The sequence below is a fragment of the Erpetoichthys calabaricus genome, chromosome 10 (assembly GCF_900747795.2).
Source record: "Erpetoichthys calabaricus chromosome 10, fErpCal1.3, whole genome shotgun sequence".
Taxonomy (NCBI): domain Eukaryota; kingdom Metazoa; phylum Chordata; class Cladistia; order Polypteriformes; family Polypteridae; genus Erpetoichthys; species Erpetoichthys calabaricus.
Genome location: NC_041403.2, coordinates 84,030,227 through 84,054,630, shown reverse-complemented (window position 1 = coordinate 84,054,630; position 24,404 = coordinate 84,030,227). Strand labels below are relative to the sequence as shown.

The 24,404-nt window shown below is 40.1% G+C and overlaps 1 protein-coding gene across 1 annotated transcript in view; it reads right to left on the bottom strand.

Annotated features, from left to right (window-relative positions):
- The window catches only part of LOC114659194 (collagen alpha-1(XXIV) chain), a 338,513-nt gene that overhangs the window by 246,842 nt on the left and 67,267 nt on the right, over positions 1-24,404 (bottom strand). The window contains exons 4-5 of the mRNA XM_028811519.2: positions 18,144-18,197; positions 6,404-6,457 (exon numbers count right to left, since the gene is read on the bottom strand). Coding sequence (XP_028667352.1) covers positions 6,404-6,457; positions 18,144-18,197 — 108 coding nt within the window. The remainder of the gene's footprint in view (positions 1-6,403; positions 6,458-18,143; positions 18,198-24,404) is intronic.

The window sequence follows — 24,404 nt, the reverse complement described above, 5'->3', positions numbered from 1 at the left end:
ATAAACATATTTTTACAAATAGAAAAGTACATTTTACTTAATAAATATGTCATTTTATGTCAAAAAGATCTTAACTTGATTTTATTATAAGTTGTAACTGTAAACAATATCTTCAAAATCAGTTATACTTAATGAAAAATATGTTGTGACAAATGTGTGGAAGTGATGCTTCAGTAATAAATTTCTACCATTTTAATATGGCAATCTCTGATGTCTTAGTGGTTTCAGAGAAAAATATACATGATTTATTAGATCACTGCTATTGCTGCATGATCTGTATCGCCCAACCCTTTAGTGTATAGGTTTTTCACTGTTTTAAAACAATACAGCAAGTAGTTTAGCAATGCAAGAAAAACAAAATGGGTGAATGCATACTTGCCTTTGACATTTCAAAACAATAATAAAGTTGTCATTTAAAGGAGTGTGGTTTTAAGTTTAGCTCATTGAAATAAACTAGAAACAAACTAGAAAGTGTCCAACTCTGATCCTGGAGGGCCATGGTGGCTGCAGGTTTTAATTTCTGCCACTTTCTGAATAAGTGACCAATTTATGTGTTACCTGACTTCTTTTCCCTTCATTTTAATTGTCTTGTTTTTATAAGGCTCAGTCCTCTGAATTGTTTTTCTTTTCCTTTAATGGCAGGCACACAAAAGTGAAATGTGAAGTGAGACTACAGATGCCCAGCTAAGTCAGGGCCTCAAACTCCACTAATTTTTAACCCTTATATACATATCTCAGGTCACTAGCAATCCATGACTTCAAGTTTACAGTGTTCATGGGGTCAAATGATATAGTATGGATACAGTGTGCTGTTCCCCTGCTATGCATCAGTTATTTCATCTGAAACAATTTACTACTAAAAATACGCCAAAATAGTTTAAAATAAATTTATTATGATTATTTATTTGCCTTAAACAACATTACTGAGACCATCACCTTTATTTTCAGATTAGTTGGTCATATGTTGCTCACTTTGCATTATATTTTTGTTTAACTGCTCATTAAGGAAAAAAAGGAACAATTAATGGATCTGAGTCTTACAAAGCATGCCAATTAAAATTAAGAGAAAAGACGTTAATTTGCAGCAAAAACAGGTCACTAATTAAGAAAATGGTTAGAATGAAAACCTGTAGCCAGTGAAGCCCTCCAGGATACTCTTGGACTAGAGAGATATTTTTTATAAAATAAACTCCCAAAATAATACAATGAAAAAGACTGAAATTGTCATTTATTTTTGACTTTTTAACTATCAGATTAGAAATCTGGTATAATTACAATACAGTTCTCTAGATACAGTATTCAAGTTAAGACCCTTAGTGTCAGTCTTATATAGGTGGGAAGCAAGTTGGATTTATATTTCAGTTGTTTTTCTCAAGTGAAGAAAATTCACAGTATTAGGTAAACTTCACCTTGAGATAAAAAAGATGTAAATGAGTTTTTTTTAATTTGCTGATCCTATTTGTATGTTTTATGCTGTACTTCTAACACCTCAAATCAACACTGACAAAAGTAATCCCTTGTTGGGATTCTGGATGAAAGTTGTAATTAATAGATGAACTAATTCTACTCAGGAGATCTAAAGGCTGTTCTACATCAATATATGCAATAAGTCTTTCAGGGTGAATGACAAGTTTCTAGTTCAAGATTTTGGTCTTCAGTACTGAATTTCCTGGTAACAGAATCTGCCTTTGATACCACTATCCAGAATGGTACAAAATCACAAAATTAAAGATGCTAAAAATAAAGCTCAATGATTTTAGGAAGGTGTTGAGATGTATGGAGATACATTTCATTTTTATGAACCATAAAAAATGATCAAAGAATGCTCAGATCAGGTACCCATAATGTCTAGTGCTTGTAATAAATGCAGTCTTCCACTAAACCCCTTTGTATATTTACATTATGTTGTATGCACTTCTAGGGTCCAGTGTAGTGAAATTAGAGGATCCTGTAACTTGATTTATTAAAGAACAGCTGTGTTACCCAGCTTCACCTGTAAATGGGTCTCAGTTATAGTGCTGCTAATCATCTTTATCAGAAGTACTACTGTATGTAACTAACTGAGCACTTTTCTGCGTATGATATTTGTTATTTTGTTTTTTACTAGGGACTAATATTATTAGTTCAACATACAATTGCTCACAAGTTAAACATTTGTGCCATAGATGAATTCTTGCTTTTCCAGTGACTGACCTTGGCTTTTGTTGATGCTCATTGGAAAACATAATTTTATAGTATTAATTTGAATTCAAATGGGTAATTAGTAAGAAAAATGGAAATATGAGGTATAAATGTACTTTCAATCTGTAGCACATCCTATAAAACTGGTAGCTTCTGTCAGATTTGAATGTAATGCTTTGATCTGTAATCTTGTACCATCACAAAGTTTTGGAGGGTTTACTGTAGATCAAAAGCAATATACACTTAAGTGTAGTTCCTTTAACTGATTGCATACAGCATTGACTTTTACAGACTGCATATTTATATGGTAATTGCAATGAATTGAATGTTTTAAGCACTGTACAGAAGAGAACAGGTGAAAAGAAATAACATGTTGAATTGTGTACAATATCCCTTTGCTTAAAGTAGAACCAAATTACTGATGACTGGTGGTACTCTGTTTAGTTGGCATCTTGCTCCTTCTTTTTCTTTACATGACATATTAGTAGTTGAGTGGAAGCACCACACTACACTAACATTTGATCCTTTCTGGGGGAGGTACCCAGTAGCGGCCCACTAAAAAGTACCACAAAGTTCACTTCCTGTATTTTCTGTCCATGAGGGACTCCTTTATTGAGCTTAGCAAGCGTTTGGGGAGTATTGCATGTACCCAAGGAGGCAACTTGTTAAGCACATCTTATTTCAGCTTTACAGAACTTTATTCCTTCTCCTTTGTGAATCTCCACCTCTCTGTGTGATTCCATCCCTTCCTTCCCTTCCTAAGAATAACCCACTTGTAAAACATCATTACCAACCAATGCAGACAAATAAAAAAAATGTGTCGGCTATTTTTCCTTTTTCATCAATTTCACCAAATTTCAATCAAAGCATTTTTGAGATTTTGATGTATTTCATTTTTGTATTGTGTGGAAGGGGTTATCCCTAAATATTAAATACATCAAAATGTCCTTTTGTAACGAATGCCTACTGCCCTAGATGTACTATCCTGCCCAATTTCAGCTCTTTAATTTTTTTTGTTTTATACATTGTATTTACCATAGAGGATGGATGGGCACCTCAACTGGGATAGAGGGTGTGGTCTTGACTGGATGGGAGGCTGTAACAGAAGGACTGATGGAAACACAACTAAGGCCTCATCTCAGTTGGGATAACAGAACAATGGATGGACTAGATGAATCTAGAAACCAGGAGTCATTTATCCCCTCATACGAGAGGTGGCAGTGTCCCTATCAAGCTATTCCAGTGCTATATTGGATTTGGAGACCCTGTCAGGGTCCTTAGGTGCTGCTAGAGGGCACTGCCCTGGTTTCTACATGACCCGGAAGTGCTCCCAATAGACCGTGCCATGATACCAGAAGATTCCCTGGTTCAGCTTAAAAGGAGTCTATTCCTCACCTTGACAAGCACACATTTTTCCCTTAACCAGGAATGAACTGGGAAGGAGATTAATAGCATAGTCTAAAGAGTGGTGTATTAGTAAATTATGGATTACAAACATCTTGATATTCAATAGGGAATATAATTAATAATTTGTTTTTATAAAGTGCCTTTCCCATTCTCAAAGTGTTTATGTATAAGATCTATATTACTGTACACTAATCTTTGTATGGGCACATGTTTTAGACAATGATTTAGTCTCCAGGATTTTAGTTTATTCATATCCTAATCAATAAGGTGTGAATCCTGAGTCAGTGATAACCTTATAGAATTTGGGTGGAGGCACCCAGAAGGATAAAAAATGTAAATGATTTTTGATGGAAAAGCCATACTTATGACGGCATTAGTTTAGTAATGAATTTTATAACCTCTTTACCAAGGGCTCTCCATTAATGGAAAAACAAAATTCCTATCTTAGATTTAACTAAGAGCTTACTTAATTTAAGTTGATTAGCCAAGCCTGAACAAATAAAACTTTCCAGTGTGCCTGAATCAACTAAAAAAGAAAATAAAAATGATTAATTTAAACTTAAAAAAGATTATTAATCAGGATTTACTAGGTATTTTCCACTCCATCAACCATGAAGTGGAATGGTTATTTTAATTTCCCTGTTTTAAGTTTCAAGCAGCTGACCAAAAAGTTAGCAGAACCCCCACAGTAAAAGCAAAGATCTCCAGTGACACTACATCTACATTATCTGTTTGAGTAATGTTGATGAGTTATCTTTAAGTTTGGGAGAGAGAGATGATGAGAATGATCACCCCTTCTTTCTCTTTAATGCTTATCAGTTGGGTCCCTAATTTTAATCGTAGCCCCAAGACCTATTCTAAGGCAGAGGTCATCACATAGATCTGACCAGAGGCCACATTCACTCCTACACAGTATCATTTAATAACCCACTGATTCATATTATATACACATTAACTCAATTCAAGCCTGTCAAATGTATATCAATGAAAGATAAGAAATTATCAAGCATACCTTGCACTAAATTGAGCCTGATGTTATTATCATTCCAAACAAGCTACCAAAGTGGTTGTACCCAATCATGTAACAGCTACTAATTAGCCCAGAAGTAGTATTCAAAATTCTTAATGCAAGTTAGTTAACAAAAATGTCACACTGCAGTAGCCATATCAACTGAAAAAGGACATCAGGGGAAAAAAAAGCAAAAATAAAAATCCAGATAAGTAATAAATGGATGTAAATTAATTTTTTTCATTAAATTCTGCCAGCTACAGCTGTTACATTTTTTCATTTAATTGCATCTGAGATTGTGAGGTGTTAATCCATGTGTGATGCCTAATAATGATATATGTATAAAATAATAAGTCAACTGTTTAAATGTGCTTAACATTTGCTAATTGGATTTGTTGCATATAAAGAAGCAAAAATAACAAAATTTAAAGTGGATACCAATTTAAACTGATCTGATTTGGTATTTTGATAAATAGCAAAAAAGCCCATTCAATTTTAAAGCTTCAGAGTTCCTGTATAACATTACAACGAATCAACCTATTACATCTCCATTACTCTGAAATAGTGTAACATTACTAATGAAAATCTGAGAAGACTGGGATTACCAAAAAAGTCACTGGACACAATGTTTTTATTCCTTGAGTACCTACAGTGTACCACAAGATTTTCCATTCAAATTTTAAAAAGCTGCAAATTCCAAATCAATTAAGCTAACAACGAAAATAAACAGATCTCAGGGGTATATTTGTAATAAAGTAGAAAAAGAATAGAAGAACCCATGTCTTTATGTTGCTCTAGATTCAGAAAAACATTTAACATTCAAATGTATAAACAATAAATATATACTAGTTAACAGTGAATCTTAAAATTTAGCAGTACTTTGGTAGGTTAATTTGTTAAATAAAGATGTTCTTAAATATGAAATCTGCAACATCTTTTTTGTTTATACCTTTCCTATGATTAAAATAAATTTAGCATTTTCAATGCACCCGTACAATGTTGGTTACTTCTGCTAGTTCCTTCGTAAAGATAAAGCATTAAGATTTCAAAATGTTATGGAATCAAAATTAACTGCAGTACTTTCAGTACTTTATGGCTTTACTAAATATTATAGTAAACAAAGCAGAATAGATAAAAATAAAAAAAATGCCAAAAATAACTTTATAAGCACTTCACTAGAATAATGACAATACAAACTTTTCAGAAAAATATTCCAGGATTTATATTGTATTCATTAATTTAATGGATTTTAAATTAAGTAACTAAAAATATTAACAAACCCAAAAGCAGATAAACTTATTTAAAAACAGGTATTTTAAAATTTAAGAATTTATTCCTAAACGCATTTAAATACCTGTCACTAAGAGTTCCAAACTAAATATATTTATAGTACCTTAAAGTGGCAGTGGGGTTGTTCCTATTCAGTGTGTATTTTAATTCAACTTATTTTTCTAATGTCTAAAACAATAAACATGTTATTATTATTGTTTTGCTTATTTTATATATGAACTGGCCTTAATTAAAATCTACTTTAAGGATCAACTGGTGCACATTAGAATTAGGAAACGTTATCCACAAAGAGGGTTACAATTCCCTTTTTCTCAGCAAATATTAAAAAAGATTTTCCCTGAAAGCCCAAAAATATAAAATGACTGAAAATAAGTAAAATATTATTATACAGAGTTACATGTAAAGTATATCAAGGAAAACTGAAAATAAAGAACACATACCAAACAATTTGTGTGCAAATGATCAAATTCTTTCAAGGTAACTGGTAATATTTTTAGGAAAGCAGAAAAGTCTCACCTTTGGCCCAGGCAAGCCTGGAAGTCCTGGATTTCCATGTGGCCCTGGCATTCCCTGGGAAACAAAAAGACATTATAAGAACATTTCTTTGAAACACAAGAATAATGGGCAATTTTAAAGATTATTGTAAGAAAGAATGAGCATTATATGTTTCTAGTAATTTATAATGAAAATATTCTAATACGAGAATATTAGCAAATCATTCATCCATCTATCCATCCATCCAAGGCTCATACAGTTTATGGTTACAGACAGCTGGTATCTATCCCAGTAGCAAATGGTACAAGAAGGGCAGCCGTTTCTGTATGTGCATAGGGCAACACTCATGCACAACCCTGCACTCAATCACACAAGGTCAATTTAGAATGGCCGAATAATTTAACCTGCATATGTGGTAAAGCACATTTTGGGGTCCGTGGTGGTGTGTAAATTTTAAATAAAAACAGTGCACCCAAGCTCAAGGGGGTGCAGATATATGTGGCCGAGCAACCCCAGGGTGCTGATGGAGAAATTGGCTGATCATACATTCACATGCTACTTTAGCTGGTTTCCTTATTAGCATTCTTGGGATCATAATTGAGGCACTTACACTCCTAATGGATGAAAGGAGTCTGAACAAGATAGATATGGAGATCGAGATACAGCAGACCCCTTCAAAGTCACGGTTCAGAGTTCGCGGCCTCAGTCATTCGCGGATTTTTCCTTAGAACCTAACAAATAATTGTTAGCGGAAACCGCAAATATCCTCCGCAATTTTTATGGCTTTTTCGTGACAATACTGAGAGAACAGGAAGCAGCTGTAGAGAAAACCGCGACTTGGGATGGTGAAAGTAGCCAATAGAATTTGAAACTGCATCTCCCTGCAGTCCCTGCAGTGGCTTTGATTGGTCTTCTGCTGAGGGTACTTGGGCTGTTGAGGTCAAAGGATGTCAGCGCAGCTTTTAAAAAGGGGGCCGGTGACCAAAACAAAAAAAAAAAAAAGTTTTTGAAATTTGTGTTTCAAGTTCCTGTCTGTCTGCCTTCTGTTGGGTAACCTGTACATATTCGTTTTGTCCTGGATCATTTCGTGCATCTGGATTGTCTGTCATCTGCCTGTGTACATAAGGACTGTGAGTGGATTCATGAGCATCCTGCAAAGAAAGGAGCGATCCTGAACCCGTCTTCACTATTTCGGGAACTACCGGTAGGACTATCTGTACATTCCCATTCAACGTGTGGATCTCTGGACAATCTATTTTCATCCATTGCCATTTTTCATGAACTTTTTCATGATTTACTGTGTGTGTTTTGTTTGTGCTTTGTTGTATTTAATGTGTAATCGCCGTAAGGGGAACAGGTATCGTTGTTTTCTTATTTCCTTTGTTTTCATTACATTCTTTATTTGCTGTTTGATTACCAGTTTGTTTTGTTTTTGTCTCTGCTTGTGAGTGCGTGTGGGTCAAGTCAAGGCTAAATGAGTCCCTGGAATCCCCACCATAAAAATAAATAAATCACCATCTTCTCGATTGCGGCTTCTCGCATGATGCTACGCTTCCTTAAAAGCCTGAATACTGCCTGTTCTTTTTGGTTGATTGCTTTGTTTGTCTCTCCACCCCCAGACATTCTCTGCTCCTGTTGGGGGGTTGTGCTCCCCTATGATGTTTGTCTATTGTTTAATCGATAACTAACTGCATACTGAGCTCCTTTTACTTCTGAAAGCGACATGTTTGTTTGAAGTGTTTTAATAAAGTTCCTGTCTGTACAATCTCCTGTGTTTCTGTGCAATTCTGTGCCCCAAGCGTTGCACTTTGTACATATTGTTCCAGTAGTTTTTAAAATTGTTTTTACAGTTCATTAGCAGTGTGTAAAATGATAGTGTTGCAGTAACTGTGATGCTCTTTGCATGAAAAAAGTGTTCCATTAAAATTTCACTTTTTCTTTGTTAATTGTGACGTTTACTTAAAGTGCAGCAAATAAGTATTTGCCGTCCAGGGATGCATTAACCCCACGTATGTGGCAGTTTAAGGGTTAAAGCCCCAAGATGCCGCCGAAACTAGCTGCATCGTCGAAGACTTCTGGCAATGAAAACGTGCTTGCATGAATTACAGTACATATAGTGGTAACATCGGTATTTTACATTCTAGCACTGTGGGAGACATAGCAGTACAGTATACAGGTTTACCTTTGCACTCTTTATTTTTAGGTAATGTATTAAGATGAGTTTGAAATTAAATTAAAGTGTTTTGGTGGCATATTTAGGGTTTAAACTATGAAAATAGGCATTTTTTTAACCACATCCAAAATTTGCGATTTTTCACAATTCTCAGGTGCTCTAGGAACGTAACCCCCGTGAATATTGGGGGTGTACTGTAGATCGAGAAACAAAGAGAAGAAAAAGAGAGAGAGAGCTAGAGGACAGGAAGAAGAGTTCAGTGGTTAAAGGAAGAGAAATGAAAATGAGAGAAGTATGAGGACTGAGACAGAGCTGGTGCTCTGGAGAGAAGGCAGGATTAGGGAGCAGGGCTTGTGGGGTCCCTGCAGATGCTGAGGGATATTGTTGGGGACACAAGCCAAATAAAAGGTTGACTGCACTTCTTGGAATGTGTCTCTGTTTGCTGAGTAGACAGTAGGCGTGAGCAGCAGGGATGTGGTTTATTGACAAATCCTGCCTTATTTTCACCCTGGAGTTTTAACTCATTTGAAGGATTATTTATTTATTGCTGATTTTACTATCCATCAATGTACTGGACTTTATTTGAGCTTATTTATTATGGATTAATTATTTATTATTAAAAATGTCACTGTACTTTTGAGTTTTGAATGTTTTATCTATTGTGAAGAAAGCACTTTGCACATTTGCACCAGTCCTTGTTTGTTATAGATCCTCAGTGCCCAGTCCATCTCGCTTCCATGACTATCAGTGTCCTGGGTTCAGGAAGCTAATGTCAGCTGTGGGCAACAACTGCATCACACCAAACTGGTTTCTGGGGAAAATCCATCATAGCAAAAAGATAATGTGCAAGCTCCACACAAGCAGTAAAAACTGTGCAACCATGCCAAACTAATAATGTTATTAATTTTTAATGTGTTAGACCGATGGTTAAATGCATCTAATTATTATATTTTATCAATCTAGGATTTAAAGCAGCAAAGACTGGATGCCTTAAGAGAAAACATACATAAATTAGATAATCATTATAAAATGAACAGGCTAAAAAAGGCTTAGCTCTCCTGTAATATCAAATCCTTACATGATTCCAAATAGCTAAAACAGTAAAATATAGAAATACAAATAAGTAAAGAGCTAAAGCACTGATATAAAAATAGTTAACTATATTTAAAAAAATAATTTATACACTGATATAGTTTAGTACACTCAACAGGTATTGTCCCAGACCCACAACATTCACCTTATGGGTGATGATCCCAAAATGTTGGCTACAAATGCCTTGTTTTGTGCCTGGGCCTAACATGTATGAGTCACTCCATTGTCTGTTAACACCACTCTGATTCAAGAAGCCAGTCTCTGCATCCTTGATCTGTGTGAGGTTTAATTTTATTTAAAAGGAATCATCACAGGAGTCTAACTTTAAATTATTGTTTGTCAATCAGATATGGGTAACTGTGATGATGCGGGTTTTATTCCATGCTCCCATTTAGTTTCTGGGAGCTCTGAACCGATGAGCTAGGCAGTGAGGCACAACAAAGCAAGGGGATGGTGCAAATAGTGCAAAAGTGCTTTTATTAAAACAGCAAACAAAAACAGTGTCCAAAATAAAGTGCAGTGCATCGAAATAAGTCATTAAATAAATAATCCATTAAAATAGTTGAAAAGTGGAGGTTAAAATCCATTAGAAAAAAAATCCTTTAAAAAACAACAAGGTTAAAACAATGGCTGGAAGCTGTCCTTTTAAAATCAACCCGGTGTCTTTCTACTGGTGACTCCCCTGCTTCTCCCATCCAGGATATGCACCAGGGGAGTCACCCTACATGCAGCTGACCTTCTTCTGCTCGATGATCCCTGGCTTCGTTCAGCCCCTACCAGACCGAGACTTGGCTTCCCCCAACGACCAGGACGCTCACACTGGGGATTCTACTCCAAATCTCCGACTCCCGCTGCCTTTGCTGCGGCAAGCCAACCTTCTCCTGGTCACTCCTGCTCCCAACAAGCGCTCAGCAGATGTGACCACTACCGTTGGCCCTCGGGTGCCGGCCAAACACCCCACTCAGGCTCACCTCTCCCAGCTTCCTGCATACAGCGTAAGCCTGCACTTGCTCGCTCTCCTTCTCTCCTGCTTCCAGCCTTCTTCTCCTGCAACCTCTGTTCGTCTTCCTTTTTTTCCTCCCTTCTAGCCGCTTCGCGCTTCTATTTATTACGGGGATGTGGATCAGATGTGGCAATTAGCAGCTTCCGGCACCAATTATGGATGCGGATGACTCCTCACCTGTGCTGTTAAGTGAGGACCATCCACATCACCAGGGAACTGCTTTGGCCACACATACCACGCCCCCTCGCTAAGCCGCGAGTGCTGCAATTATTTATTTAAAAAGTGGCCCTGTTGACTTGAGCTCTGGACCCGCTACACCACAGTAACCCAACCAGAAAATCAATGTTCCTGACAATAAAGCATTGTTTAGGCACATAAGCCCCAGTGATGTGCCAGGTTTACAGAATCACAACTTTCAGACTCCAAGGAAAATCCTATGATTGATTTAGACTTCCAGGCAATAATCATTTCAGATCTAGGAAACAACAATACTCATTGTACTTTCAGGCATATTTTAGAGGTTATGTTTTTTCCCATTTATGTCTATATGTTTTGTGGGTTTTTATAAACTTCTGTGACAGTGTACCTTGAGAAGTCTTTTAGAAGGTGCTGAAAGACTACAAGGCCTCAGGGTTACTGCTGAAAATCAAGAGGTCCATGAATTTTAATATCAGAAGATCTATTTATTTAAATACAAGTTTAAGTTGTTTATAATGAACTTGTGCCTCTGTCATATGTGTGTCTCTTCTTTTCTTCATGACTTAAAGACAGCATATCAAGGTATAGTTAAACCTTGGAGGGTATACAGTTTGGGGGCACAAGGGGTGCATTTCTGTTGTTTGCAGATGATACTGTGTACTTCGCCACTTTGGTGCAAACTGGAGCAGTTTGAAATGGAGTGTGATGTGACTGAGATTAAAACTGGTACCTCCAAATCTGAGGTCACAATTTTCTCCTAGGAAAACAGTGACGGGGAAGAGGGGTTTGTAGTAGCTCCCCCAAATGAAGATGTTAAAGTATTTTTGGGTCATGTCCATTAAAAGAAACAAAGAAAATAAAGGATTATCATGGTATGTCTTTTGGTTGGTAAAGTGGAAGCTAAGAACTTACACCAAGCTTTTGATTTTCAAATTAATCTGCATTTTCATTGTCACCTGTTCTCACTAGCATCTGGTAGTGACTGACAGAATGAGCTCTGGGTTACAAATTCTTTCTGATGTGGGATTGCTAGGCTCAATTTTCATAACAGGGTAAAGAGCTCAAAAATATAGGAAGAGATAAGTTAATCCACTTGTCCTCCAGTTCTACAGGTTCCAGGTGAAATAAGCTTGGCAACTAGTAAGGATACCTCTTATTGGGTACAAGGGGGCTCCGCCCCCTGCTCGCATCGCTCGCCTACCCCCAGCGTTGGGTATCCTGAAATACATCAGTCGAGCTCATTCGTTTTGGAGCCATGCCCGCTTTGCCCGCGGCATTTCAGACGCGCTTTGTAGGCGCCTGCGTTCATTGATTTTATCCAGGCGGGCTCGTGTTTGTATATCCGTCAGTCAAGCTCATTTGTTTTGAACCCGTGCCTGCTTTGCTTCCGCAGTTTCAGACGTGCGTTGTAGGCGCCTGTGTTCATTGATCTTATCCAGGTGGGCTCGTGTTTGTATCGTTGAGCTGTATTGTGTTTGAATTTGGTGTAAAGCGTTCAGCGGTTTGTACAATCCCAAGCAGCACATTATTCCTAACTGCACTCCGCATTAGTGCCACTCACAATATGGCGGTGACGCCTGCGCCTTCACTCCGCAGTAGTGCCAGTCACAATATGGCGGTGACGCCTGCGCCGTCCGTACTATGTCGGGTTTCACTATGCTGTGTAGGCGCCTTTGCCTTTCGTACTTTCCCGCGCCTTCCGTTCTATCTTTGTGGACCTGTGGGGCCTCCGTAGCCTCTTCCGTTTGAATCTGGGCTGCAGCGCAGAATCCTCTTTGTTGTGTTGCGGTGTCGCTAGTCGTTAGCCATGGGTGCGTTGTTGCTTCATTTCTCATTCACGTCAGTTGAGCTCTTTCGTTTTTGGGCCGTGACTCCTTCGTGTGCGGTGGATACGACTTCGCTTGGGGTTTATGAGACGTGCGCTGTACGCGCCTGCGCAGTACGTCTCATGGTCCCATCGCCGTGTACCTGCGTCCATGCCATCCGGTTTACCATTCTCAGTTAGTAAAATGGATGATGTTAATCTGCATCCAGCCCTGTAAAAAGGTCCTCCAATTTACAGGGAAAATGTGGGGATTGGTGGCAGGACTGGCACTCACCTCAAACTAAAAACCTTACACTGTGGTGTGGTGCAGAGCCTGCATCACTGCGGATTCCGCACCGATCCACCTATCGATCTCCCGCTGTATTCTTCCCTCACTCGTGAACAAGATCCCGAGATACTTGCACTCCTCCACTTGGGGCAGGATCTCACTCCCAACCCTGAGAGGGCATTCCACCCTTTTCCGGCTGAGGACCATGGTCTCGGATTTGGAGGTGCTGATTCCCATCCAGCCACTTCACACTCAGCTGTGAACCGATCCAGAGAGAGCTTAAGATCACGGCCTGATGAAGCAAACAGGACAACATCATCTGCAAAAAGCCATGACCCAATCCTGAGTCCACCAAACCGGACCCCCTCAACGCCCTGGCTGCGCCTAGAAATTCTGTCCATAAAAGTTATGAACAGAATCGGTGACAAAGGGCAGCCCTGGCAGAGTCCAACTCTCACTGGAAATGGGTTTGACTTACTGCCAGCAATGCGGACCAAACTCTGACACCGATCGTACAGGGACCGAACAGCCCTTATCAGGGGGTCCAGTACCCCATACTCTCGGAGTACCCCTCACAGGATTCCCCGAGGGACACGGTCGAATGCCTTTTCCAAGTCCACAAAACACACGTAGAATGGTTGGGCAAACTCCCATGCACCCTCCAGGACCCTGCTAAGGATGTAGAGCTGGTCCATTGTTCCACGACCAGGACAAAAACCACACTGTAACTCTTGAATCCGAGGTTCGACTATCTGACGGACCCTCCTCTCCAGGACCCCCAAATAGACTTTTCCAGGGAGGCTGAGGAGTGTGATCCCTCTGTAATTGGAACACACCCTCCGGTCCCCCTTCTTAAAGAGGGGGACCACCACCCCAGTCTGCCAATCCAGAGGCACTGTCCCTGATGTCCATGCGATGTTGCAGAGGCGTGTCAACCAAGACAGTCCTACAACATCCAGAGCCTTGATCTCATCCACCCCCGGGGCCCTGCCACCAAGGAGTTTTTTGACCACCTCGGTGACCTCAGTCCCAGAGATGGGGAAGCCCACCTCCGAGTCCCCAGGCTCTGCTTCCTCATTGGAAGGCATGTTAGTGGGATTGAGGAGGTCTTCGAAAGTACTCCCCCCACCGACCCACAACGTCCCAAGTCGAGGTCAGCAGTGCACCATCCCCACCATATACAGTGTTGACACTGCACTGCTTCCCTCTCCTGAGACGCTGGATGGTGGACCAGAATCTCCTCAAAGCCGTCCGAAAGTCGTTCTCCATGGCCTCCCCAAACTGTTCCCATGCCCGAGTTTTTGCCTCAGCAACCACCAAAGCCGCATTCTGCTTGGCCTGCCGGTACCTATCAGCTGCCTCCAGAGTCCCACAGGACAAAAATCCACCAACGGGTTCGGGGATTGCGACCACGACAGGCACCCACCACCTTACGGCCACAGCTCCGGTCAGCTGCCTCAACAATAGAGGCACGGAACATGGCCCATTCGGACTCAATGTCCCCCACCACCCTCGGGATGTGGTCGAAGTTCTGCCAGAGGTGGGAGTTGAAGCTACTTCTGACAGGAGACTCTACCAGACATTTTCAGCAGACCCTCACAACACGTTTGGGCCTACCAGGCCTGACTGGTATCCTCCCCCACCATCGAAGCCTACTCACCACCAGGTGGTGATCAGTTGACAACTCCACCCCTCTCTTCACCCAAGTGTCCAAGACATGTGGCCGCAGGTCCGACGACACGACAACAAAATCGAACATCGAACTGAGGCCTAGGGTGTCCTGGTGCCAAGTGCACATATGAACACCCCTATGCTTGAACATGGTGTTCGTTATGGACAATCCGTGATGAGAACAGAAGTCCAATAACAAAACACCGCTTGGGTTTGGATCGGGGGGGCCATTCCTCCCAATCACGCCCTTTCAGGTCTCACTGTCATTGCCCACATGAGCATTGAAGTCTCCCAGCAGAATGAGGGAGTCTCCAGAAGGTATGCCCTCTAGCACCCCCTCCAGGGACTCCAAAACGGGTGGGTTCTCCAAACTGCTGTTTGGCGCATACGCACAAACAACAGCTAGGACCCGTCCCCCCACCCGAAAGGTGGAGGGAGGCTACCCTCTCGTCCACCGGGGTAAACCCCAATGAACAGGCTCCAAGTTGGGGGGCAATAAGTATGCCCACACCTGCTCAGTGCCTTTCACCGGGTGCAACTCCAGAGTGGTAGAGAGTCCAGCACCTCTCAAGGAGATTGGTTCCAGAGTCCAAGCTGTGCGTCAAGGTGAGCCCGACTACATCTAGCCGGAACCTCTCAACCTCGCGCACTAGCTCAGGCTCCTTCCCCTTCAGAGAGGTGACATTCCACGTCCCAAGAGCCAGCTTCTGTAGCCGAGGATCGACCTCCTTGGCCCCTTCCATAGGTGGTGAGCCCATGAGAAGGGGGACCCACGTTGCCTCTTCGGGCTGTGCCCGGCCGAGCCCCATGGGTGCAGGCCCGGCTACCAGGCGCTCGCCATCGAGCCCCACCTCCAGGCCTGGCTCCAGAGGGGGGACCCGGTGACCCGCGTCCTGGCAAGGGAAAACGTCATCCAAAGTTTTGATTCATGATTGGAGGTTTGTTGAACTGCTCTTTGTCTCATCCCTCACCTAGGACCAGTTTGCCTTGGTTGGCCCTACCAGGGGCATAAAGCCCTGGACAACAGAGCTCCTAGGATCATTGGGACATGCAAACCCCTCCACCACGATAAGGTGGCAGTTCAAGGTTATCCATAACCATGCGGCAAAAACTCCAGTAACTTAGAAATAACTGGATGCCCCCAAAAATGGTGAGAAATGACACCATCTTAAACAAAGCCCACTACAGAATCAGGAACAAACAATTTCCCTTCCCTTCACTTTGAGTTACATCATTTGTATGAAAATGTGCTATATAAATACAGTGATCCCTCGCTATATCGCGCTTCGTCTTTCGCGGCTTCACTCCATCGCAGATTTTAAATGTAAGCATATGTGAATATATATTGCGGATTTTTCACTGCTTCGCGGATGTCTGCAGTCTACAGTACGTGTGCTTCCTCAGTTGATTTGTCCATTTGAATTCAAACAACGGACGCATTTGAATTCAAACAAGGGACGCTATTGGTGGATGGCTGAGAAGCTACCCAATCAGAGCACGCAGTTAAGTTCCTGTGTGCTGCTGATTGGCTCAGTGACGGAGTGCTGCATTAACCAGGAAGTCTCATCTCACTCATTCAGCATTAACGTGCTACTGCTTCAGGAGCCGTGTCCAAGCGCCAACAGAAGATGCAAATAATTGCAGCTACACCACTGCAGGACACCATTACAGCATCAATGAGTCCACGATTCTTTTTATTTAAAAAGGAGGAAAAGCATATAAGATCTACGGCCGCAGTGTCCTTTAACCAGGGCGCAAAACGAGTTGCAAGTGGACGTGATAAGGCAGTAGCCTGGATGGAATCTGCTTTAGGGATTTGGATTGAAGAGTGATGGAAGAAGAACAACGGCGGTGCTAAACAGTCGCCTGAAGAGGCTCCTTTAGAAGAGCTGTAACGCTATCCTTTGTTGTGCAGTAAAATTAAACTCATCGTTATCGGACAAGTCGTCGTGTCATTGTTGGTGAGTAACCATAATTAATTATTTATGTACAGTACTTATTACATGTACATAGTTTAGTGTCACTGTACACATATTTTACTGTATACAATTTTTCTTGCATTGTACGTATTTATTGCTGGTGGCCTGTCTGTCGTAATGGCTGTAACATATGTGATATCGGAGACACTCGATATCTTTAAAATAATATGTAGGTTTTACTGTATATAAACTGTGTTTACATACATAATTTCAATGAATCTTACCTAATATCTAAGAGAATACAAAGGGTTTATGCTCTATAATTGTGCGTGAAATGTTTATAATAGTGTGGGAGAGTTTATAAGGGCTTAAAATATATAAAAATAACCATATAAACATATGGTTTCTACTTCGCGGATTTTCTTATTTCGCGGGTGGCTCTGGAACGCAACCCCCACGATGGAGGAGGGATTACTGTAAATATTGTTGTTGTTTTTGTTGTTCTAGCAGTTCTGTTGGCTGGGACATAGAGTTCCATGTTATCTGCAGAGAATCCTGTAAAAATTAAAAATATTATTGTCCCCTGATGGATGCAAGTGAAAAACAGAGCTCAGAAATGAATGTGACTTGACTCTTTTGAAGACAAAGAACTCTACTGAATGTCTTGAGACTGCTACGGCTTTAAAAACCCTCTCAATAACCCTTTACCAGGCCATGTAACTGGTTTTCTGTTACAAAGTGTGGGTATAGCAAAAGGAACAGACCTTGGAAATCCTTCAAAACACCTGTTTGAATGACTAAATAATTAAGTTAATTTCATCCATCCATCCATTATCCAACCCGCTATATCCTAACTACAGGGTCATGGGAGTCTTCTGGAGCCTATCCCATCCAACACAGGGCGTAAGGCAGGAAACAAACCCCAGGCAGGGCGCCAGCCCACCGCACACATGCACACACACACACACAAAGGAAAATTTAGAATTGCCAATCCACCTAACCTGCATGTTTTTGGACTGTGGGAGGAAACTGGAGTACCTGGAGGAAACCCACGCAGACCATGGGGAGAACATGCAAACTCCATGCAGGGAGAACCTGGGAAACGAACCCGGGTCTCCTAACTGCGAGGCAGCAGCGCTACCACTGTGCCACCTAATTTCATTTAAATGATTTCTTATTAAACACAAGCACAGCAAAAGATAACAAAAATGTAACTAAAGAAATCAAATTAATTATACTTTAAAGAGAACAACTTGCTCTGTTTAGGGCATATTCACAGGCAGGTATGAATCACTCTCCTTTCAGCATGTATTCTCATATTATTAATATTAGGCTTTGAAGTATACATGTCAGAAACATCATACAAGATGTGAGAACAAAAAGCCAAAAAGGTAGAACTGTTATTATTCTTGAATGGCACACTTCCAAGTCTGTTTTCATGGTTCTGTACTAAAAATATTGCATTCCTCATAGTAGTAAATTTTTGTAGAAATCTAATATCATCAAAGTCAAAAAAGGCATGCTCTACTGAGCATTTTTTAATTAAACAAACCCAACAAAAAAGAGGCACAACTTCAAATATGTGGGTTTATAAAATCTTCCTTCTACTTACCCTTGGCCCTCTCCTTCCTGGTGGACCTGGAAGCCCTGGAGGCCCTGTAGGACCCTTTAAGAAAAGAAAAAGGTAATAATATTTTAGTAATCACTTTTCTGATGATTTAAAAAGTGGCTAACTCTGCTGAATAACAGCTCTAAAGAAAATGATTGTAGAGTTTACATATTCTATCTGTGCCTAAGCACTTCACCACGGCATACAGGCAGATTTCAGTGAAACATTTAACATCAAACGGCTATACATTATGTATACATAACCATCAGTATATTAAGAAAAGAGCAGAAAAAATACTGCATGCCTTAGTGGCTAAACAATCAGTAAGACAACCATACCATAATTATTAGAATAAACATTTGTTTCACACCTCATATATTACTTATTCATCCAAAATATTCCATGAAAGTCACAACATTTTACTTGATTTAATTTTTGCTTTTTGAATGCTAATACTTCAGATTCCCTATTCATGATACAATTTAACAGATATAACTATTCTGTTAACTGTGATTTGTTTGCTATTCAAGCAATCCTTTATCTATTGTTATTCTGCATTCTTTTTTTAAAATATGTTCAATCAAATGCTAAGCTAATGCAAACAACAAGACAATAATACAAAAATAAATAATGTGAACAGAAACAGAGAAACTTACACAGGAATTAAACGAAAATGAAACCAAATTAGAAGGTAACAAACAATGATGAGGCCATGCAGTGCTGCATATGTTTCATTCGTTATGTGCAACAAGTAATGATGAATTTAATGAAAAACAAGAAACAGCTGAAAAAAGACTACTATATAAAAATCTGACTAAGAAGCAATTCTGAATGTCTATGGACTTCTATTTTTTTCTACATCAGTTTCTCTACCAAGGTACATGGATAACTGTCAGTATCTTGAATTAAATGCTATTTTTGTTTGATTTAATCAGATTACTTTATAAATGTTATAAAGAAATTCATCTTTATTGGTTTTGTTTACATTTTTTCTTCTCAGGTATCAGCTAATGATGGTACCACCACCTTCTTTATGGGTGTGCAGTATGCAAGTTCCATTTAATAAACAGAGATTCACACTTCAGAGGACCATTTGAACTTTGCTGTTGGTTAAAAATAAAAGGGAAGTTTATGCAAAATTAATATTTCCTTGGCAGTTCAATGTAAAAAAAATATCCAATTCCGATCTTTAGGCAGTGTGTGGGGCTCAAACTTTGGTTTTGCCCCTACTACTGAGAAAAGAGTGTTTGTTTACTCAGTGTATCCAAATGCACCCTTTCACCTCCTATGTAAATGTCCATTAATTTGCCACAGCCAGTTGTTACATGGGTAACCCCTTGGCCTGGTCCAGCCGCTCGCGTCCTCAAAAGTGAGGATCCTGTGAGCTGGATCACTCTCAGGGAATCAGGCCACATGTCCATAGTACTGTAACAGACGCACGCTCACAATGCATGTAACATGCCTTATATGGTCCTTTGGCAAAGATATCAGGAGCACCACACAAACTTTTTCAGTGACATCATGACCCCCACCTTTCACAATCTGTCTACTGACCTCATAGGAAGAGTCAACAGAGTCATGAATGTTGCTACCAAGGTAAGTAAACCTCTCGACAAGGTCAACATTTTTTCCACAGACAGACACACTTTTAATGGCTGTGCCCAAGACATCATTAAAGGCCTGGATCTTGGTTTTTATCCAGGACACTTGCAAGCCCAGACACTCAGACTCCTTGCTCAGTCTCTCGAGAGCCCCAATCAGAGCTTCCATTGATTCAGCAACGATCACAGCACCGTTGAGCAAAATCAAGATCAGTGAATCTTCACCAACAGAGCTGATAGACCCCATGACCCTGCCCAACACCCAGTCCATGCAAGCACTGAACAGAGTGGGAGCAAGAAATACCCCTGATGAACCCCAGAATCAACTGGGAAAAATGAAGAGGTTCTGCCTCCACTCTGCACAGCACCCTCAGTACCGGTGTAAAGGTCGGTCATGACATCCAGAAACTTTTGGGGGGATCCTGCGAAGTCTAAGAGTGTCCCACAGGGCAGTTCGATAAACTCTGCTCTGTTGGGCCCTTAAGCAAGGCCCTTAACCTGCAATTGCTAAGCGCTTAGAGTAGTGAAAAAAGCAAAATATAAATGCAAAGAATTATTATTAACCGAGTCAAACGCTTTACGAAAATCATCAAAGGCTGCAAATGAACTCTGCTGACATTTGCGTTTGTGCTGCATGAGAACCCTCAGTTGTAATCAATCTCCTTCACTCCACCACCAGTATTGGAGCACCTAGTCCAATGATGTGGCTCAGGGTTCCTATAACCAGGATCCAGCAATCCGTAGCCCCTGACCTTTTGCAAAGTCAAGCAACATGGAGCCACTTTCACCACAGTCATGGTCCTTATAGCCAACCCTTTCAGTGCCAGTGATTGCATTGAAGTCACCCACGATCAGAGTGTCACCTTGCGGGTGCCCATCAACCACCGAGTGAAGTTGTGAATAAAATGTCTCATCACTCAGCACAGTCTGAGCATATACTGAGACAACAGTCAAGGCACCCAGAGAGTGCCTTAATCTGAGTCTCATAATGCGCTTGTTGAAAGGAGTGACATCGGACACCATCGGAAGGAGCCGATCCGCCACATCAACAGCTGCTCTCTGAGTATAACAGCCATGAGAGCAAGCAGACCAATAAGAGATGCACCCACCTACAGAGATATGGCCAGTCCCAGGTCTGTGTACCCCAGAGAGTGCCGCCAATGAAATGCAGAGTTTACGAAGCTCCTCCAACAGCAGAGAAAGATGATCATCATGCTAGAGAGACAAGACAGGCCTGACTCCATTTGCTCTCCAACAGTTTTGACTATTTCAGGGATGAGGCTCCTGAGGGGTTCTCCCCATCCCCTACATAATGCGAGCAGCCTTCCTATGGGTGGCTGCATCAGAGCTACTCCCGCAGAGAGCAGAAAGGAATCCTGTCTGCTGTTTCACAACTACATGAAGTTTTTGCAATGCCAATCCTGACACCAACCCCCAAGATTTTCCTGAAAATTGGAGGACCGCTTACAGGGCCAGATGCAGTCTAATGTCATACCCAGAACAGGAGGAAAAAAAAAATAAGAAATTGATGATTTTTGCAAACATAGTAATCTTCTTCAGATCATTTTAGTTGTTGGAAATATCTAAATGATATCTGTGCACCAAAAACCTCAATGCCAGCCCAAACACGAAGTAACAGAACATAGCAAAATCAGAATCCTTGGGCAAAGGGCTGTATGAGACTATGACTTTTATATGTTTGTTTAACTAAATTCATCACATGTGACTTCCAGGACTAGCCTCCCCCATTGCAAACCAATTAATGCACCATGGCCATAAAATTAACAAGGATCAAACTAAATATTTTTCAGAACACATCTTTGAATTTTCCATAATTCAAAACTATAACTAAATAATATTAGACCTCATAGAAAATTCATTAAGAAACAATGATAAACATTACACAAAGGCTCATAACATGAAGATTATTAGTAAAGTGCATAAATTAAACACAAAATTCAAAAAACACAGTGAGTCAACTAATCTATTCATTTGATACACAGTATTTTCAGAGATTACTGACATTAATTAAACATATTTTTAAAAAATTTCTTTAAAAAGTATTAGCTCAGAATGCTCTGCACAATATGCTGTTAAAGTATGGTCCCCTACCTGGCTGAATACATGACCCCATAACAAATTGTTTAATTCCATTTTAGAAGCCCACTTCACAGCGGTCATCACAGAAAAATTCAGAAAGATATACTGTACTGTGGATCTGTTTGTAAAAGGTATCTTTACCTTCAGTCTCGCACAGCAGAACACATCATTTTCTTCCTGGATTTTGTGAAATTTGAGAACAAAAATGTTCAGAGAATGTTTACAAGAAAAATTACTCACTTTCTTTTTCTATTGTTTCTTTAATGGTGTCTCATAGAATTTTTAGTAATGATCTCTCACATTAATTTTGTAGGAATTCCAAAAAAATTTTCTTTTGGCTCTAATTCCAAATTACTTTCACATTTATTTCAAAGTGTTTTACATTTGTTTTTCGATTTCAATTACAATTTTATCTGCCATAGTCACCAACTGTTCTACCTCCATTTTTTGGTCATAACATTTACTTATACATTTCTCTTTGTGCTTCATTTCTTACTTCATATCATTCACATCCTCTTTCATATCCAACCCTGGCTTAATTATCACCCTCCTCAAATCCTTTAGTTTGGAAGCACTGTTTGCATAATCTCGTGCACATTTGTCTTTTGGTGTCTCTTAACTAATTACGATTGATGTCAGAGCTATTGATGAAGATGACAAATGAGTTCCTGACTTTGTTTTGCAGAGTGGATTCTTGGCTACTGCCTTAAGTAGAATATGGTGGCTGGGCTCCTTCCTCAACTGTAATGCCAGGCACATGAGGGCCTATGTCTATAATGTCTTTCCCTTCTTTGTCAAAATTGCTTATCAGTAAACCATATTGTATCACTCCTCTTGGCTTCAGTGGCTCTTTATGAGGTTATTATTTTAAAGCCACTTTGACCTTTGTGTTTTGTTTCAACCAGTGTTCAACCACTAGCTGGGGTTGAAATGTCTCATTTATGTTTATTTTGTTACATTTTTATGTTCACTATGTTGAACTGCATCTCAAAATCTCTTTTGCTATGCTCTTTGTGTTTTGTGGGTGGTTCCCCAAGAGGCGGAGCCAGTTGCACATCGCTGAATGTGACTGCTCAGCCCTATAAAGGCCTTTGTTGTTCATTGAATGTGCCTGTGGTGTGGTGAGTTCTGTTGGATTCTGTTTAACTTTGTGTTTATGTGAACTTTCTGGATTCTTTGAACCTTTGTTCTGTTTTTAGACTTTGCTTTCTGGATTGTATATTTGGATTTGTTTGCTCTGGATTGCCTTGCTGCTTTAGGCAACTCCTTTTGCCTTTTGTGCTCTTTGGGACTTTGATTATTACAGAGCATTTTATACAAAAAACTTTTATTGATAAAGTTTCAGTGTTTGCCCTTCATATTTAGCCAGGGTTTGAAGGTTTCCCCTCTTGTGGGCATTTTGAGTATTTTTTGGGAGTTAAGTGTTCAGGAACCTGCTATTTCAAAACACTCTGTGTCACGGGAATCTTCACATGCAGTATTTGAATTTAGAATGTCATGAATAATTAAAAAATTACATAATTAAAACACTGCTGCTAAAGAAGATTTATCTCAAATATTACTGTCTGACAAAGGAATGATAGCAAAATCATTCAACTGAAATACAGAACATTTGGAGCCTACTATCACAAGTAAGCGATAATTAAACAAAACAGGGAACTAGCAAGGAATAATACCAATACATGAGTTACTTTGCCACCTTGCAGACCACTGTTCTCTTCCAACAAACTGCTGCTCCCTTCTGCTTCGAAGATTGTGGCTTGCCTTCCTCCATCAGGTTCACAACCTCTGCAAAGGCTTTTCTCTAGCCTAATAAACTAAACCTACTTTCACAGAGTCAATGATGCTGGAGCTTTAAAGGAAGACCCAGTTTTGCCTGTCTCTTGCCAACATAAATGAGATATGTGTACCATTCCATGAACTTCATTTAGGCCACAATGTCCCTAAGGCACACTGTTAGACTATCACTTTCTATGAGGCTAGTGATGGTACACCATTGTTGACATATAAATACTTTTATATAAGACACTATAAAAGATGTTTTTATTCCATGTCTTCCAATGATGTGTAATACGCATAATGTATATTTCCGTCCCGGAAGTGAGAAGTGGAGTCGGGGTTAGGGCTCTACTTCCAAGGATACACAAGCAAGGCCAGCATGTTGGCAAAACGAAACCTCTGAAGAAAGTCAGTCGCTTAGCGGCTAATACAGAAGTGAGGCGAGCACATTGGCAAAACGTATCCGTTGTACTTTTCCTCCCAGCGTTAATACACAAGTGAGGCGAACATGTTGGCAAAACGAAACCTCCTAAGAGAGAGATGCCCAGAGTAGTTCCTTTCAATTACCTGGGCTCAACATTTCAATTTTTTTTCTGACGATTTCAATAGTTTCTAGGACCCCATGCTGTAAAACGCTTACACAGCTAGTTGAAATATAAAAATCTGATTTCATATTGATTAAATCTAGAATCTAAAAAGCCATAAAGGATAATGCCTACTTTAAGACTATTGATGAAAAGCAGGCACTCTCCCTCAGCTGAAAGCGACAGACTTTCACACATTT